Below are 17824 nucleotides of genomic sequence, written 5' to 3' on the forward strand. Positions count from 1 at the left end.
GCCTACCAGCATCTATATTTTGCAGACCAATTTTGTGAGTGGTTGCTGAGTTATGAACCCTCCATTTAATTCAAATATTTAAATAGGTACAAAGCATTTATAATATGTTGCAGAAATGACGATGCATTGAAATATCTCTACCACATAAGAAATTGATCAGTCCATGGTATAGATTCTGCTTCACAATCTATGTTGAACGTGCAATATTTTTTCTTGCCTCTTTCACTCAACTAATATTTCTTTATATGCCAGGCACTGAATCATTATTTCCTAGCTAATTATCTTTTAGGTTCCAGTTTAGAACTGAATTCCCCTTGAAGAATGTTGCCCAATAGTCAAAGACCAAGTTAGAAGTCATCTCATCTCCTAGCAGGCTCTCCTAACTCCAAAAAGGATTCTCCTTCCTTAAGTCCCTATCACACCAGCAAAACTCCATGGGTGGTGACTCTCTCTGAATCACCATGACTGAGCCAGGCAATGTGAATGGAGTCTCCAGTTAAAAGAAAGAGTTCGTTTCTAATGTGTTAGTTGAAAATCATGCATGGACTCAAACATTTTTCGTGCAATGAACTTTTTAACAACATGGTGAAGCCTAGAAACCTCTTTCAAAGACTAATATTTTTTAAAAGACAAAGTAAAATACTTAAAATATATGATTTTTGTTCATATGTTAAAATATAGGCTTTACCATAATTTTAAACCATAAAAAATATTTAGAGAATAACATAAAAAGAAATGTGCAAATGAGGCATAAAAAGAGATGAAGGAAGTGCCTGTTAGTAAAAGAAGCCAATCTGAAATGGCTACCTACTATAAGACTCCAATATACGGCATTCTGCAAAAACCGAAAGTATGGAGACAGTGGAAAAATCAGTGGTTGTCGGGGTTCGAAGGAGGGAGGAATGAACAGGAAGAGCAAAGGGGATCTTTAAGGGAGTGAGACTATACGGTGTAGTATTATACTGGTGGATGCATGTCACTACATATTTGTCAAAACCCACAGAATATAAACCAAGAGTGAATCCAAATGTAAACTGGAACTCATAGGCTAACTAGGTAAACAAATATTTAAAGAAATGATTACTATATGATCCATAAGTGCAAAAAAAAGTAGGTATAAATATAAAAATTTTAAATCTTACCATAAAAACACAAATTGGGGAGTTCAAACAGAATTCAAAGGCAAATGTAGATCAAAGTTATGAAACCATAGAAAAGAACCAATAGTTTTCTAGAATTAATTGCTAGACAATGATAGGGATAACTACATTCTTTATGTTATATAATATGTTCTTATTATAAAAGAAAGTTACAGATAGGAAAAAATACAGCTTCCAGTGTCTGAAGCATTCTGACTAGGGTAATGTGAAATACACATTAATACAAAGGAGATCTGACATAACAGATGGCCTATCAAAATGAGTCATACTGGTTACTCCAAGTGGAGTGCTATAAGGAACAGAACTTCCAGACTCTTTCTTCAAATTTAACTTAATTCCCACAACATTCAGAGCACTTCAATAAATCATTGTCTTCATTAATTAAATCAATCCTACCGATCAACAATCACTACAAAAATCTTGCTCTCTATCAAAAATGACTAATTAAGATATTAGAGGAAAGATTATCCAAAGTACTCTATATTATCTGCTTACCATCATTCTTTATTTGAGAAGAAGGGAAAGATGGATCTTTACATCAGCTTTAACTAATAGGATCATTTCTGCAGAATAAGATAAAATGGCAGTCTCTTCAGACACATCAACCAAAGAAATAAGATCTAAAAGGACTGTAAATTTATGAAGACTATTTCAGCTCTGAAAGCAAGAGAACAATTTTATTTATGAACAAAGTATTTTAAAATTAATTCCACTGGAGTAGAATTCTGCCACTGGAAGTATTAAACCAATTCCTAACAATGAAAATTGGTAATTAAAGAGAAAGAATTAAGCATTTAATCTCTGCCTTTTACATACAGGATAACTGTGGTTCATTACTGGTTGATGAAAGAAAAAAAATTTTGATAGAAGAATAGCAGATAATCAATGCAGAAAACACAATACAATCAGAAAAACCACCATTATAATATAGCCTTCAATGTAACAAAACTATTAAGTAAAAAGTTGTTTCAGAAATGAGGCCAAAAATAACACTCTGAAGATTACTTGCTAGAGAAACCTCTACAAGAGAAACCTCTCTCCAATATGCAGACATTTGATGGGTCACTAACTTCTCCATGTGATCAAACACAGTATCATAAATTGCAAGGCAACCTGATATTACTAGTATATGACTCTTGTTGAGATGCAATGATGTAGACAGTAATACTTAAGATGTTAAAAAAAAAAATCCTTAGCCTGAATGTCATTTAAAAGCCTCTTTAGGGAATAAGGAAAACATTATTATAATGAAAAAAATATGACAAGTACAGAATTTGCATAAGATAACTGGTCTGGGCACTGCAAAAAAGAAAAGGTGGAAGTTATATGTTGGATTAAAAGGACCCAAAGAGGCATGACAAAATGTAAGAAGTGAACTTTAATTAGAACTTAGTTTGAAGTAGCTGGAGAATACACTTTTGAGACCATTGGGGATTTTTTTTAATCCTCACCCAATTATATGTTTATTGTTTTTAGAGTGGGAAAGGGAGAGGGGAAGAGAGAGAAAAAGGAAAAGAGAGGAAAACAGAGAGAGACAGAGACAGAGACAGAGAGAGAAACATCAATGTGAGAGAGAAACATGCACTGGTTGCCTCCCAAATGCGCCCCGACTGGGGGAACCTCAACCTTTAGGTGTATGAGATGACACTCCAATCAACTGAGCTACCCAGCCAGGGGAATTTTAAATTTGGCTTGGATATTAGATAATACAGTATGTTAGTTTTCTGAACTAATATATAATTTTTGGTTATACAGAAAGGGGTCTTTATTCTTAGGAAATGCGTAGTTCATTTGTGATGGGTGAAATGTTATAATATGTGGAACTTACATTCAAATGGTTCAGCAAAATACACATACATATATATAATATACATTAAAATGTGAACACCTGTTTAATCAAGGTGGTGATATGTGGGTCATTATTATACTAACCTTTATATCTGTTCTTATGTTTAAAACTTTTTATAATAAAAAGTTGGGGGGAAAACAAAAGGTAATAAGGCATTCCACATTGCTTTAACATCTCTCCTTACCACATGCTTTAAGAAGAACCAGAAAAACAAAAACACCTCAAGAAAAGGGGAAAAAAATATAAGTAAACTAGTTTATAAAATGTGACATTAAAAAGGAACTTGAAGTTATAAAGAAAATTCCATTCACATACATTAATATGTTGACTGAAATACTGAAGTTCTTGGCTTAATTGTAATTCAGAAATTAATGCAACTCAACACTTGTTTACAGACTGCTGCTTTCACCACGTTATTGTGAGTAAAGCTAATGTTTACAGGGTTTCTAAATTTTATAAATTCATTCATTCAATAACCAGTTACTGAAACTACTTGCTTTTGTTATATACACTGGCACACAGAAGAAAAACGAGATTCGTGTTTCAGATATTCCATTTCAAAAAAAATCAATTGGAAAGCCCATGATATAAATGGGGAAAAACAAACATACCACTTATGTTAAAAGCCATACAGCACACTGGTTTTTCATGAGCCGGGAAGTGAGCCACGATACCATCACTGTCAGAATCCTCGCTCACGAGCACCTTTACAAAAATAAAGAGGCAAATGGAAGTTAACCTTTAATCACCAATTACTGAGTTTGAAGCTATACACAGTTACACCACAATGTCCGTGACCAAATGACATGCTTCCATTATATTGTAAGATTATTCTTGCCACTAAAAAGTGAAAATACTACTTGAGGAGAGAGGAAACAATATAATACGACCCCAGCAGATCAATCATATAAACTCTAAACAGTTGGTTAACTTGACTATAGGTGACAGAGACAATCATTTCTTGAAATGTAGGTTCACAAAACAACAGCAGCAGCAAATAAAATCAAATCAGCTATGTAGAGCTTTATTCAATGACAGAAACACACAGCTCTTATTGTGTTATGGCCTGCCGAAAAATTCTTGCCCATGATTGGAATAAAACAAGGAAAAACAACTTAATAGGTTAAACACACACAACTATATGTCAGAGGGATTATCCCTAAAATTTTTATTTTAAGTAGAAAAGTACTGGTCTGTAAACTCCTAGTTTTTTAGATAGACACATCACCTCTTTGAAAACATTACTAAGTCATAAAATCAGAAGTATATTAAAGCAGATAGTTTTAAATCGCAAATTTATTCCCCTTAATTTTCTTCAGGAGTTTAATAGTTTTAGGTCTCATGGTTAGGTCTACGATGGGTTTAAGTTCATTTTCGTGTATGGTGTAAGGTAAGAGCCCGCCTTCTTTATTTTGTAGTTGACCATCCAGTTTTCCCAGAGTCATTTATTGAAGAGACTCTTCTTTACCTTTTGCGTAGTTTGGGCACCCTTATTGAAAATACTTTGCACTTATATGTATTGGTGTATTTCTGTGCTCTTCTATTCTATGCCATTGGTCTACATATCTATCCTTATGCCACATATTGCTGTGTAGTATGTTTTGAAATAAGGAAATGTGAGGACTCCAATCATGTTCTTTTTTCAAGATTGTTTTTGCTTTTCTGGGTCTCTGAAGATCCCGTAAGAATTTTAGGGTAGGATTTTGATAGAACTGCATTTAATATGTGTATCACTTTGGCTGGTATAGATATTTTAACAACATTAAATTTTAAAATCCACACATGTGAGATGTCTTTCCACTTACTTGTATCATCTTGGAATTCTCTTAACTATGTTTTACAGTTTTCAGTATACAAGTCTTTCACCTCCTTCGTTTAAGTTTATTTCTAATAGTTCGTTTTTTTAGATCAACAAAATTGACAAACCCTCAATTGGACTAATAAAAGAGTAAGTTAATATTACACTGTTGCATATTATGATTTCTTATATAACATACTAGTAGAGAACAGACTACTGTTTTTCAGGAGAAAGGGATAGAGGTTGACTGAAGGATGGGCTTGAATACAAAAAAAGTGTGTGTAAAACCGTCCAGTATCCTAATTGTGGTGGATTATGTTAATTATATTCATCTGCACATGGGATACAATTTCATAGAACTATACATACCCACATACAAATACAAATGAATGCAGGTAAAACTAATGGTGAGAGGTGAATAAGGTCTATAGCTTAGTAACAGTAATGTGCCATTGTCAATTTCCTGGTTTTGATATTGTACTGGAAGAACCTGGGCGAGAGCACATGGATATATGTTCAACTTACTATGTGTTTACAATTATTTCAAAATTAAAATGCAAGCTGCAAGCTTTTGAATTTCTTTCTAGTAGGTGATAGATAGTATCTCACTGAAGTTTCAACACGTCTTTCTCATTAACAAGTGAAGTAATGGGCATAGATTTTATACCATTTGTATATATTTTTTCTGTGATACATTTGCTTTTTGCACATTTTCCTATTTTAACTCAATCTTACAAGACTCCCTTTCTTTTTATGTGTGTTATAACCCTGTACCTCTCCTTCCAACACAATTAGTATTGCGTGCTCTAGTTGATGGTACTAATACAGAAGTCATCAAGCAAAAGGCACATTAATCTTGGTACACAGCAAAACCTCATACCACTACATAGGATTCTTTGAATCTTCTTTTTAAGACCTTCACAAATCTAATAACCAGATACTTTTGGAAGGATTCTCTCCATTGCATTAGCACCTTGACTAAAGTATCAAATCAATAAAACCAGAGATATTCCAATATAATTGTCCTAAGACATTTAATTTTTACTCACCACTTAACTAAACAGACTGAAGCCCTAAATATATGCAGTAAAGCACATGATTATATTAAAACAAAGCAAAGCATTTTAATTGATACAAAGTGAATAAGCCTTTATCATATGAACAAAAAGATACCTAAGGAACCATTAAATTATTATGAATAACACATGTACTCAAGGCAAGATAGCTCAAGTTTATGTCATCATTCTGGAGTATTTTTTTTATTAGAGACTTTGCCACATTGCTAATCTCAATTATATAAATGTATAAAGGCAAATTATATACAGCTTGACTTATCTTAGGCAAGAAATGCTTTTAAATGAAAATGAAAGCAACACAGATAAAAAATGTACATGAAGTCAATTAAATCCTTTCTTCATTAATGCAGTTACTACACAATGATCCCAACATTATAAAGTCAAACTAATCAATTTAGTATCAGAAAAATGGTGAATAAAATTTTATACACCACCAATGTAAACATGAAAATATCTTTATTAAAGGCTCAATGGATTTAAACAGCAAAAGTGAACCTAATGTCAGCATGAGCTCCTATGATGTATATAAAAAAGCAGAAACATTAAGGAGAAGGTCAAACATCAGTGGGAAAGGGCTAAAAGTGATAAATCTATGACATTAACCACCGAAGTGTTCTTATTTAAATACAAACCAGAGTAACCTAAAAACAGCCCTGTACTCCAACTGAACTATTTATCAGAGACAAAAATGTCTTCATGACAAAAAACAGATTCACATTAATAAAAGAAGGGAGGAGGACAGTATTACACTGACAAAATCTTGTTGCTTTAAAAAATATTTATAATTATTTTAAAATGCATATAGCAACTTACCATTTATTGAACATCAATTTATTTCCTGTCTTAAAATGTTTAAGTCAAGTTAAAATTTTAGAATATTTTATAAGTAGAAATGAAAATAAGATTATGCTCCAAACAAATAATAGAAAATAGAACATTTCAAGTTGAATGACACTAACCTAAATGCTAACATTTCTATGAGTCTTATTTCCTAATAAACATCTTTAGTTGTTTCAAGTGTTAACAATGAATTTATCACAGAAAAAAATAACTTTTGCAACTCCACAATCTACAGTTCATTTCCATATTTCAAACCTGAGAATTCCATTTTAAAATTATAAAAAAAAGTTACTGAAGAATGGGAGGAGGTGGGGGAGAGGAGGTACGGTGACAAACATTTGAAAACATATGGCCTATTGTTATGCATTTTATGAAATTAGCTTAATTTTTCTTTTAACATATTCCTACACTTACATATAATAAAGTAATGAGTTACATCTCTGTTTCATTAGAGATAATAAGACATAACATTTCCTACTTTTAAATGAGCACAAATCTGTCTGTCAACAAAGGCTGGATGTTTAACAGACGTACATTACACTCCCCAACCTAGACAATGCTGAGAAGGGTCGTTACTACTCTCAGTAAATGTGGGTGGCCTTGGAGGTGAATTAAGAATCAAAGGACAAAAGAAAATAACTATTCTTTTAACACTTATAAAACATGAAAGGATTCATATATTTAATTCCAATTTAAAAAGAGAACATCTGTAAATGTCCATCAACTTGAGCTAACCTAACTAAAACAGCTCTTATTAACACGTCATTACATTCAACTGAAAACTTTGCTAACATTTCATTGAACAGAGTTTTAAACAAGAATATAAGTCTAGCCCTAACCAGTTTGGCTCAGGGGATGGAGTGTCAACCTGCGGACCGAAAAGACCTACGTTCGATCCCAGTCAAGGGCATGTACCTTGGTTGCGGGCACATCCCCAGTAGGGGGCATACAGGAGGCAGCCGATCGATGTTTCTTTCTCATGGATGTTTCTAACTCTCTATCCCTCTCCCTTCTTCTCTGTAAAAAATCAATAAAATATATATTTTTTAAAAGGAATATAAGTCTATAACATAGTTGGTTAACAACAAAGTTAAGATGGGCAAGGTGGAGAATTATTATTATTCTGATTTCAAGTAAAATACAATAGATAAATTCAATAACCAAAAATTTCAAAAGATTTTTTTTAATTGCAATAGGTTCCACTTTTTTTGAAATGACAATTGATCTTACTATAGAAATTAGTACATGAATACCTGACAAATGCAATCTTTCACAAATGTTGCTCTACTATCTCATTTTAGTAATAGGTATTAGATTTTTTTTTTAATATATTTTATTGGTATTTTACAGAGAGGAAGGGAGAGGGATAGAGAGCTAGAAACATCGATGAGAGAGAAACATCGATCAGCTGCCTCCTGCACACCTCCCACTGGGGATGTGCCCGCAACCAAGGTACATGCCCCTGACCGGAATCGAACCCGGGACCCTTCAGTCCGCAAGCCGACGCTCTATCCACTGAGCCAAACCGGTTTCGGCTAGATTATATTTTATAGTAATGATTGCAAACTAACTGCATTTTAATATTACTTCCTTTCAGAAATGTATTTAAAATCTAAAACTATGATACGAAAGAAGAAATATTTATAAGTACATGAGGAAAAAAACTAAACCCAATGGGTTTCTTATCAACTAGGCATTTTTCCATGTTTAAATCATTTCTCCTGTTTCTGAACTTAGATTTTAAAAATCTGTTTTAACTGAAGATATAGGATTTTACAATTAGTTATTATCATGTATGTATTCTAGCATATACTTTGGGGTTTCATGTATTTTCATATTTATAAGGAAATATCTATAATAGAATTTGATAGTATTCACCTATAACCATCACAGGCAATCTTTTTTTTTAATTCCCCGTAAGATCCTGTTGATCTATGAGCAAATATCTGCCTGTGAAACACATGTCCTGATGAAGAGAGAACAAGAGAATCTCATGGAACCTCAACTTTACCTTCAGGTTTGATGGATTTATAAAATTTGAAATAACAGGTTCTAACATATTACTCATCATTTTTGGGGGGGAGTGGGAAGAATCTAACCTAAAATAACCTTGATTTCTAGAAATCCAGATTAACAACCTACAAGGCCAAGTACATTTTGGCTAATCCTGATCCCAAAGAATATTCTCAGTCAGCCAGCCCTCTGCAAAAAATGGATATTACATGCATCACAAGTTCGTACCTGGCCCTCTCCAACTGTTTCCGTGTCTATTACAGTGATGATGCCTGGGACCAAAGGACTCCGCCTCGAATTACTATGTATGGCAACATCATCTTCTGTCACACCTGAAGGCAGCGTGCCTGTCAGCTGAGTCACCACTTTCCCAACCATCGTCAGGCCAGTTTTCAAAGTCTATAAAAAGAAAGGTAAACTGATAAATAACTTCATATCAGTATTTGAATTCTAAGTAGAACTATGCATTTGTTAGTTCTCCTACCCATTAAATTCTTTCTTCTCTTACGAGCCTATATGTAGCAGTGAACTTCACAGAAATTCAGTCTGACTTTTCATGTGACTGTAAATTCAGTATCAGTTTGAGTGAATGGTATCAGTACAGCCCCAAAGTAATCATGGTGAGAATAAAGCCATAAGTAAATAACTAAAAAGCTTTGTTTCACATGAGGATACAATTATATTTTATAAAAATTATGTTCCCCTCTTCTTAATGTATATAACTTAAAACATGTGACATAGTAAGAAGTAGGATGGTATTCTATTTTTTTCAGATATTATAAATTTAATTTTAAAACTATTTTTTAGCACGAAAGTGACTGGGATGATCTGGTAGAATCCCTGTGAAAAAAGATCATGCTTCCAAAGATAATTTATAATATGCTGTTATATAAGATTGTACATCAGGATCTGACATGTGAAAAAAACAGTCTCCATCCAACATACTAATTACTAGATGAATGAAGTATCATATAAAATTAGCAAAGAAGATTCTTTTTTCTCTGATAACAGAAAACAATTCAATATAATGCTTCTAAAATGCAATTTTAATTAAAATAACTTAAGATGCTTTATTAGTTCCACTTTATTCAAAGCAAATAGACAAAAGTAATGTGTGTGATTATTTTTTATTTTACGGGAATCTCATCTAATTAGTCTCCGATGCATTAACAAGCAATAAGGTTAAGGTAATGTTTGGGGGCACTGTCTAAAAGGAAGAAAGCTAGAGCATAAAGAAAATTATGTGTTTGATAAACATTGGAAAAACACCTAGTCATTAGAGACTAAATAAGTAATCTAGATTGCAGGGAAAGATCAAAAATTACATATAAAACACACAACCAGAAATATTTTTCCAATTCTCACATTGTGAGAAAAGTTTTTATTAAAATAATTCAAATTAATTTTCAGTAAGGTGACTCTTTTAAAAATAATTGTGGGAAAATAAATGTGGATTTAAACCACAATTAGATTAAGTTTCAAAAGGAAATGTATTTTCCAAAGAAATTTTCCATTAAAACACCACAGGATTAACACCAGTAATTTATGCATTATTTTACTGTTGCTATGTTCCATGGAACTTTTACTATGAACTTGGGATTGGTTAAAGCTCTAAACATCAGTGATCTCTATAGATTTCCTCAAACACCTCAGTTTAAGAGAAAACTGAGGCTACAGAAATTAAGCACAACACCTAGCCAATGACAAAGCCAGAATTTAAAACTAGGGCTATCTATCTCCAAAGCTTGAATTTAACCACTCTCCAGTATTTCCTTATAAGCTATTCCTGTTACTACTTGTGATCTCACACTTCATGAATGCAGAACACACACATATACTGGGGAGGGGTGAGGGAGGAAGACTATAACACTGTATTTTAATAAATACTTAAATAAATGACACCAAAAAGCAAAAAGATATAACTTACAGCTAACTGAAACCAGAAAAAAGCCACAAATCAATTGTAACTGTTTTGTTTAGTGCTAAAAACTCAAACTGCAGTGATTATAAAACACAGTAGCGTTCCTCAATTAGCAGCCAAACATTTGTTTCAATAATTCACAAGAAATGACTTACAAAGAGTCTGTTAGATTGTTGTTAAGAAAGCCTCTGAAGGACCAACAAAATCAGGCGCCATGGTGTATTGATGTCAGAAGCTAGCCAGGAAGCCTTATTAACCTCTGAGATGCTTCAGCTGATGTACTGACTCCATTAATGCTAATGGAGATGCTCCCACTTAAACGGAGCTACCCCTTTATCAAAGAAATGCCTTTCAGGTTTAAAGTCTTAGCTTGTATATCCTCCCCATTTGCCCTTGAGCCTATTATTTCATGCTCTTATACCAATGAATAGGAACAAACTAAAACAACTGGAGCACACAGAAAGTGGGAAATAATGTACCAAAGCAAACCACAAGATAAACGGGAAAGTTCACATAAAAGAATTAGGAAAAAACTCAGGGATGGGGGGACCAGGGGAGCAGGGTAGTATATTTCTTAGGCAAGGGCTCATATTACATGAAGCGTTATAGATATTTCTCATAAAAAAATAAGTAATGACTACCAGTGGGGTCATGTTATTAAAATTTAACAGTCATCAAATCTGCACTTGTATAGTAAATGACAAGACAGTATTATCTATCATAGCTTACTAACTTCCAAATAAGATCTAGTGCAGGAGGTGAGAGAGGGGTGCTAGACGTTTTATACATTAGTAAAACCTTTGCTTCGAGAAGAAATTTGTTTCCATGTCACATCGATGAGCAGTAGTGTCCAGAAGCTATATAATGTTATTTAATAATTTTCATATATCATATTTAGATACCTAAATCACCTCACTGTGTAATTAGCCTTTTCACTAGATTTTAGTAGAAAGGTTATGTGCATACCTAATGATTTCCTCAAATACATACAAAAGCTAAGAAAAAAATTAGGAATTAAAAAAATAAATCTAACTAGGCCAAATGGATATGTTAATTTAGATAGAGTGTCCTCACAATCTGGGGTATCTAAACTCAAAAGTTCATTATTTATTCAAATAATATTAAGAGTACTCAAAGAACTATCTGTAAAAAAACTGATCGTAAATTTATAATGAATGTGAGATAATCCACTATGACCAAAAATTCGAATCAGCATAGTACTTATTCTGTTCTGTTGCAGACAGATTTGCCAAAGGGTCACTAGGCATCTTTAACCTTTCTTGTGCCATATCAGTTGTCCTCCCTATCCATTAGTGCTAATGGTGCTGCTCTCACAAAACCTGTTAGTTGTCATTAAGAAGTTATCAGATAACAAGAAAATAGAGGCATTTTTATTAAATCAATTTATCATACTGGAGTTAAAACACATTAAAAGGAAAACTCAACTAAGACAATTACAGCGTAACTAGAAAATGCAAAACAAGATTTTATAAATTTATCAAAATAATCCAATTTGAACAATTTCAAAATTAAGTTTTTCCTTTATCACCACCACAGAGAATTCATCACTATTATATTCTTAAGGAAAGACAAATAAATTATTTTCAAATTCAAAGGGAAAAGTCTAAAACTATAAACTTTAATTTTAAGTGCTATTTTGAAAACCCAGAAATTGTAAAAAAAAAAAAAAAAAAAAAAAAAAAAAGGAAAGAAAAAAAAGTATTGCTGCATAGGAGATCCAAGTACATATACAACTAATATATTTACACTTACCATTGTACAGTGAAAAAAGAGTAAAAATTTAAAAATTTGATCCTTCTATGGTTAAGTACCCTCTATAACTCCAAATCAGAAACTGTCAGAGAGATATATTAATCTTTCTGAGAAAGTGATATGAAATAATTGTGAATTTATTTTTAAGATAAACATCTTCTTAAGGAGCATGTACTACATGGCTTTTAAAATTATTTCCATGTTACATCTCAAAAAATATTATATTACATAGAAATGGAAAAAACTGGTAAGAAATAGGAAATTTTATTTTCTATTTTCAATGATAGTCTAGGTAAATCAAGTTAATCCTCCCCAAAGAAAACAAGTAGGAAAAATTGGGGTGGGGGAATTTTTTTTTCAACCCTGCTTGAACACATGGAATATTTAACAAGAATGTGAAGATTTCTTAGGTCAAAATCCAAGAGAACAAGGAAATATTTTAGGCCTAGATGCATTTGATGATTCCAGGGAGGGCTGCTAAGAGACTGAGTGGTGTTTTCAGAAGACTTGAGGAACTATGTGGCCATGTTCAAGGGGTCAATTGGGTGACCTTCCCTCCATGCTTTGGGTGGGAACCCAAGGGATACAGAAAAGGTAGAAGAAGGAACCGGTAGTAATGAGGTTCTGAGAGCTATTTCAGGTAAACATTATTTAAAACATTTAATTTCAATCCCTAAAATTGGATTAAGATGACCCAAGACTGACAGTGTTGCAGAACTCTGGTACCATCTTAAATTTAAAATAGTTTCTAAAGGTTTTTGAAATACAGTCTGGCAAACCATGAGTCAAGACATTGTAAATAAGGACCAGCTGAAATGAACAAACAAAAATTCACCGAAAACGAAACCAAATTTTGGAGTTATCAGAAACATACTTAAAAATAAGGATGTTTAAACAACTTGGTAATTAGAAAAAAAAAATGAATTCTAGAGAATCAGAAATTATCACTATCCACTAAAATATTTCATCAATGCATATATGTTTTTGTGCATATACTGAAATAACCATTCCCTTTTTCCCTCTAATATTAATATTCCACTAATTGTGTATGATGCTGGTTGGGTACTGAAATATCAGGGGGATCACGCTGTAAAGTATATGATTATCTAACCAATATGCACCCAAAACTAATACAAATTCACATGGAATGTAAACTGTAATTTTGAAAAATTATGTAATTAAAAAGTTTTTAAAAGAAATGTGTGATTTATATTCATAGTTATATTTTTCCTTCATTTTATAAATTTACAAACAAGAATACAAATAAGCATTAAAAACAGACAAATGCAATTAACAAAAATTAAACATTGCCACTTTATTCGAGTGCTACTGGAAGAATTTTATACATTGCCAGAGCTAACAATGAATGTCAATTAACACTACTTTCATTGGTGACCAAGGATCTATTGGGAATTGACTGGAGGGTGTGATCATCAACGTAATTTCTTACAGTTAAACGTGGAAGACCTGAGTATATTTCTCACAGTTTGCAATATTGGAGTGTAACAAGTAGGAAGTTCAAGCTTGTTCTTTTCAAAGCATATTTAGTCTAGTCTCATCCCAGCATGTCCACTTTCAGCTAACAGTTAAACAGCTTACCAGTTACTGAATAAAGCAGGTCACTTTCCTTTTATGAAGGCACACGAAAACATAATTATAGCAAAGAAGAGCTGAAAAATTGCCCTATATCATGTAACTGAAAATTATTCTACATGATAATACAATGAGCTATCCTGAGGCAAGTGTATGACAGGTCAGTCTAAAAAGAATCGAATATTTGAGAAATGGATCTCTTGTAAATTAACTGAGTAACACTGATGTTACCTAATTACTCTGTCTGAGACTTCCCTTCCTTGAAAGAACCACCATAATTCTGGCATAGACAATGGAGAGAAGTAAGCAATTTTTTTAATAAAGATTCTGACATCTAAAATATAGAGTGCTGTAAGCATAAAAACAATCTAAAACACTTCATGTAAGCATTTGTGATCAATCTTGAAGTATTTTTGTATGTTTCACACGAAAACAGTGTGACCTTTGATTGCCTCCCTGTGGTTTGCTTTAAACTGTTATTCTCTTCTGAATAGTTGTGCTTTTTATTACATGCTGTCATTTAGAATCGCTGTATCACCCCTATTATTAGAATTGTTTTGTTGTATACTTCAGAACTCAAAAGGATAGTGATTATAAAAATACCTTATAATCAACATAAAGTTTACGAGCCATCGTCAAAATTAACCCAAGCACACACACAGAAAGAAGTCATGTGACAAACATGCAAGGGGCAGCCTGTGACTGAAGGAACCTTAGAATGTGCCAGGGATCTTACTCAGGTTTTCTTAAGGAATACTCCTTTTTTATGCCAACTAAAGATTCATAAGTGTTAAAAGATGCAAAGGGATGTCAGTATAGGTAGAATAATGCTAATCACGCATAAAGAATCCAGAAGTCACTACTTAGGACATGTACAGCTTCTTTCAAAAGTGGGATTAATTACATAACAGACTTTACTCTAGCTAACAGACTTAAATATTTAAAATTGGATAACTATAAACCCTATAATCATCACAATAGAAAATGAAGTTTTACTTATGAACTTTAAGAAATTAAATACCTAATCACTGAGCCACCAATTCTCATGAGACACGAAATAAGTCTGACTTACTTCTTAAGGTTATTACACTTGTGGATGAAAAGGGAAGAGATAATCTCAATCAAATTCAGTGGAGAAACTTGATAATTACTCCAAGTAATCACAACTCCCAGAGACTACTGGATACTCACTTTAGCAGCACTAATGACCGTGGCAGTGTAAGACTGAATGTTGTCCCCACAGGCTCCACCACGGGACTGATGACATCGAATCAACTGGAAAAAGAGAGAGAGAGAAACCAGAATGTCATTTCTATTAAACTGTTTAACTCTACAGGCTATTAGGACAGAGCTTATTTACCATGCATAATGATGGTGGTGGGTGGAAATGTTTGTACAAGTGTATTTCATACAAACAGCCAAAAGCCCTGCTCAGACACTTTTAGCCCTTTTTGTAATCTACTGGTGCCATTCAGGCCGTTTCATGCTCAAATGCGATTTTTAATTACAAGATGAATAGTCTTTAAGAATTCATAAACTCTGAAATGGTAGAATTTGGGCTCTGGCAGCCTTTCCACAAATAAAATTTAAAAACATAATCAAAGGACTTAGACATGACTTCCTAACATTAAATATTTAACATGCTAGCAAATTAGAGGTTTTGTCCTCTTAGTTCCTACATAAAGACTGTAAAAGGAAACCTAAAAAAATAGACAAAAGATTGTGCCATATTTTCATTTTCAACTGTGTCAGTGTAAAAGTGGCACAAATCATGCATAAATCAACTATGATACATATAGTAGCTATCCACTTCAGAGGGCTTACTAGTTTTACCATTAGAATGAAAAAGACAGGCCCTTATTCATGTCTGATATAAATATATTAACGTGCCAATTTTCAGAGTGAATCACTAGTTTGACAAACATGATTCTCTCACGTGCTGAGCAATAAACTGGTATTAAATTCTCCACTGCTCCTACATTTCCTAAATTTGGGGGTGGGGGGGTAGGGGAACATATATATTTATACATTATCATTAGCCAAACTCTTATATTTACATTTGTAATGAAATAACAATAAGAGTGTTAGAACAGCTCCATGTTGTGATCCGAATTATTACAAGCCAATAGAATTCAAAAAGAATCTACCTCTCCAAACATAAAAACAAAAATACTTTATATAATTTAAAACCAGGTCATTTGATAAAGATTAATATGTAAACCTTTTATTCTTTTAAGCTAAAATCAAATTCTCCTTCTTCACTGACATTGTATGAAAAAACACTCCCTCAAAGCAATAACAATATCTATATATATGAAAGACTAAGCGACTGTCGGACCATCTGATCGTGTGCCCATCCAACTGGCCAGTAGGTCTGATGTGCACTGACCACCAGGGGGCAGATACCCAACACAGGAGCAGCTGAGCTGCAGTGACTTGGCAGCATCAGTTCTCCGGTGACACACCCCGGAACCAGAGAGAAGGGAGCCCGATTCCTCACAGGGCCACGCAATTCCACCTTCGGCCATGGGTTATGTTGTTGCTGGGGCAACGTCGTTCCCAAATCTGGTTTACTGCACACTTGCATTTGCATTCCACACCCTGTACAACAGCAACTTTTCAGAGTGCCCTCTCGCACTCTGGGACCCCTCGGGAGATGTGGGAGAGCCGGTTTCAGCCCGATCCCAGCAGGCCAGGCTGAGGGACCCCGCTCACTCCATAGATGCCGGGGAGGTTGGCTCCAGGGCGTCAGACCTGTCTCAATCAGTCCCGCCCCACCAGCCTCGAATCCGTGCACCGGGTCAGTCACTAGTATATGTTATAATGAAATAGCTTTGAAAGTCTAATGTGAGATATCACACTACCACACTGAATGACTGCTTAAGTAGATAGAGTTCAAGGTCAATGGTGAGGAATTTTCCAAATGACAGGTGATGAACAGCAAATATGGCTGTTTTAGTTTAAAAAAAAAAATCTCACTCATTCACCCTCTGCCTCACTCATTCATTCACTCACAAACATTCAAAGAATTAAGAAAATTATCCCTCTGCTGCCTCCTGCTCGAATGCAGGGAGAGAGATAGGACAATTGTTGGGTGTCCAACTAAAACCAAAACCAAATCAAAGAAAACAAAATAGTAAGTTAAAGAGTCATCATTGGTTGGTAATCACTTCGGAAAATTTGGGAACGAGTGATCCATTACCAATAACCCAAGGGCCCTGCCTTACCTTGTTTTCTGCATAAGCCAGCCAGCGGCTCCCAAGAGCAATAGGATTCATGTTAGGCCCTGGACAAGGATAGCAGCCTGGAAAATTTCAAATGGCAATATTTAGAAATTTCTCAATAAATTTTCTGTTGATGTACCGTATTTTGATGCCATTAAAACATAACAAACAAATGCTTTTATTTTTCAAGTTTCACATAAAATTACCATAATACTAGTCATTATTCTAATAGCTAAATGAGGTTTTTTATTTTTTCCTCTACAGTTCCCCTTTGACTTTTTACTTTATTCAAATAAGAAACAAATCTGGTAATCACTGTTTGCAAATATTGAGCATTTTATACAGTTATTCCAAGAACAAGAGAGAGAAACTAAGGCAAAGCATTTAAAGTTTATAAGTCTACAACTTCATAAGTCAAGCAGCAAATGTTTGAAGAGGCCAGAGGAAGGATACAGTTGGTTCAGGAATTTAAGGGCAAAAGATAAAGAATATGTACACCTAAAAGGAAAAGAAGATACAATGTACAATTGGGGGTGGAGGGAGACAACTACTTAAGTATGAGGCCAAAGAGAAGAAA

At 33.7% G+C, this 17824-nt stretch overlaps 1 protein-coding gene across 18 annotated transcripts in view; it reads right to left on the bottom strand.

Annotated features, from left to right (window-relative positions):
• BCAS3 (BCAS3 microtubule associated cell migration factor) overlaps window positions 1–17824 on the bottom strand; it is a 490554-nt gene that overhangs the window by 361249 nt on the left and 111481 nt on the right. For all 18 annotated transcript variants that reach the window (XM_080677777.1, XM_080677775.1, XM_080677776.1 and 15 more), the window contains exons 10-13: window positions 17251–17327; window positions 15215–15298; window positions 8965–9135; window positions 3621–3714 (exon numbers count right to left, since the gene is read on the bottom strand). In XM_080677777.1, the coding sequence (XP_080533903.1) occupies window positions 3621–3714; window positions 8965–9135; window positions 15215–15298; window positions 17251–17327 (426 nt within the window). The remainder of the gene's footprint in view (window positions 1–3620; window positions 3715–8964; window positions 9136–15214; window positions 15299–17250; window positions 17328–17824) is intronic.

The sequence above is a fragment of the Plecotus auritus genome, assembly GCF_963455305.1.
Source record: "Plecotus auritus genome assembly, chromosome: 7".
Taxonomy (NCBI): domain Eukaryota; kingdom Metazoa; phylum Chordata; class Mammalia; order Chiroptera; family Vespertilionidae; genus Plecotus; species Plecotus auritus.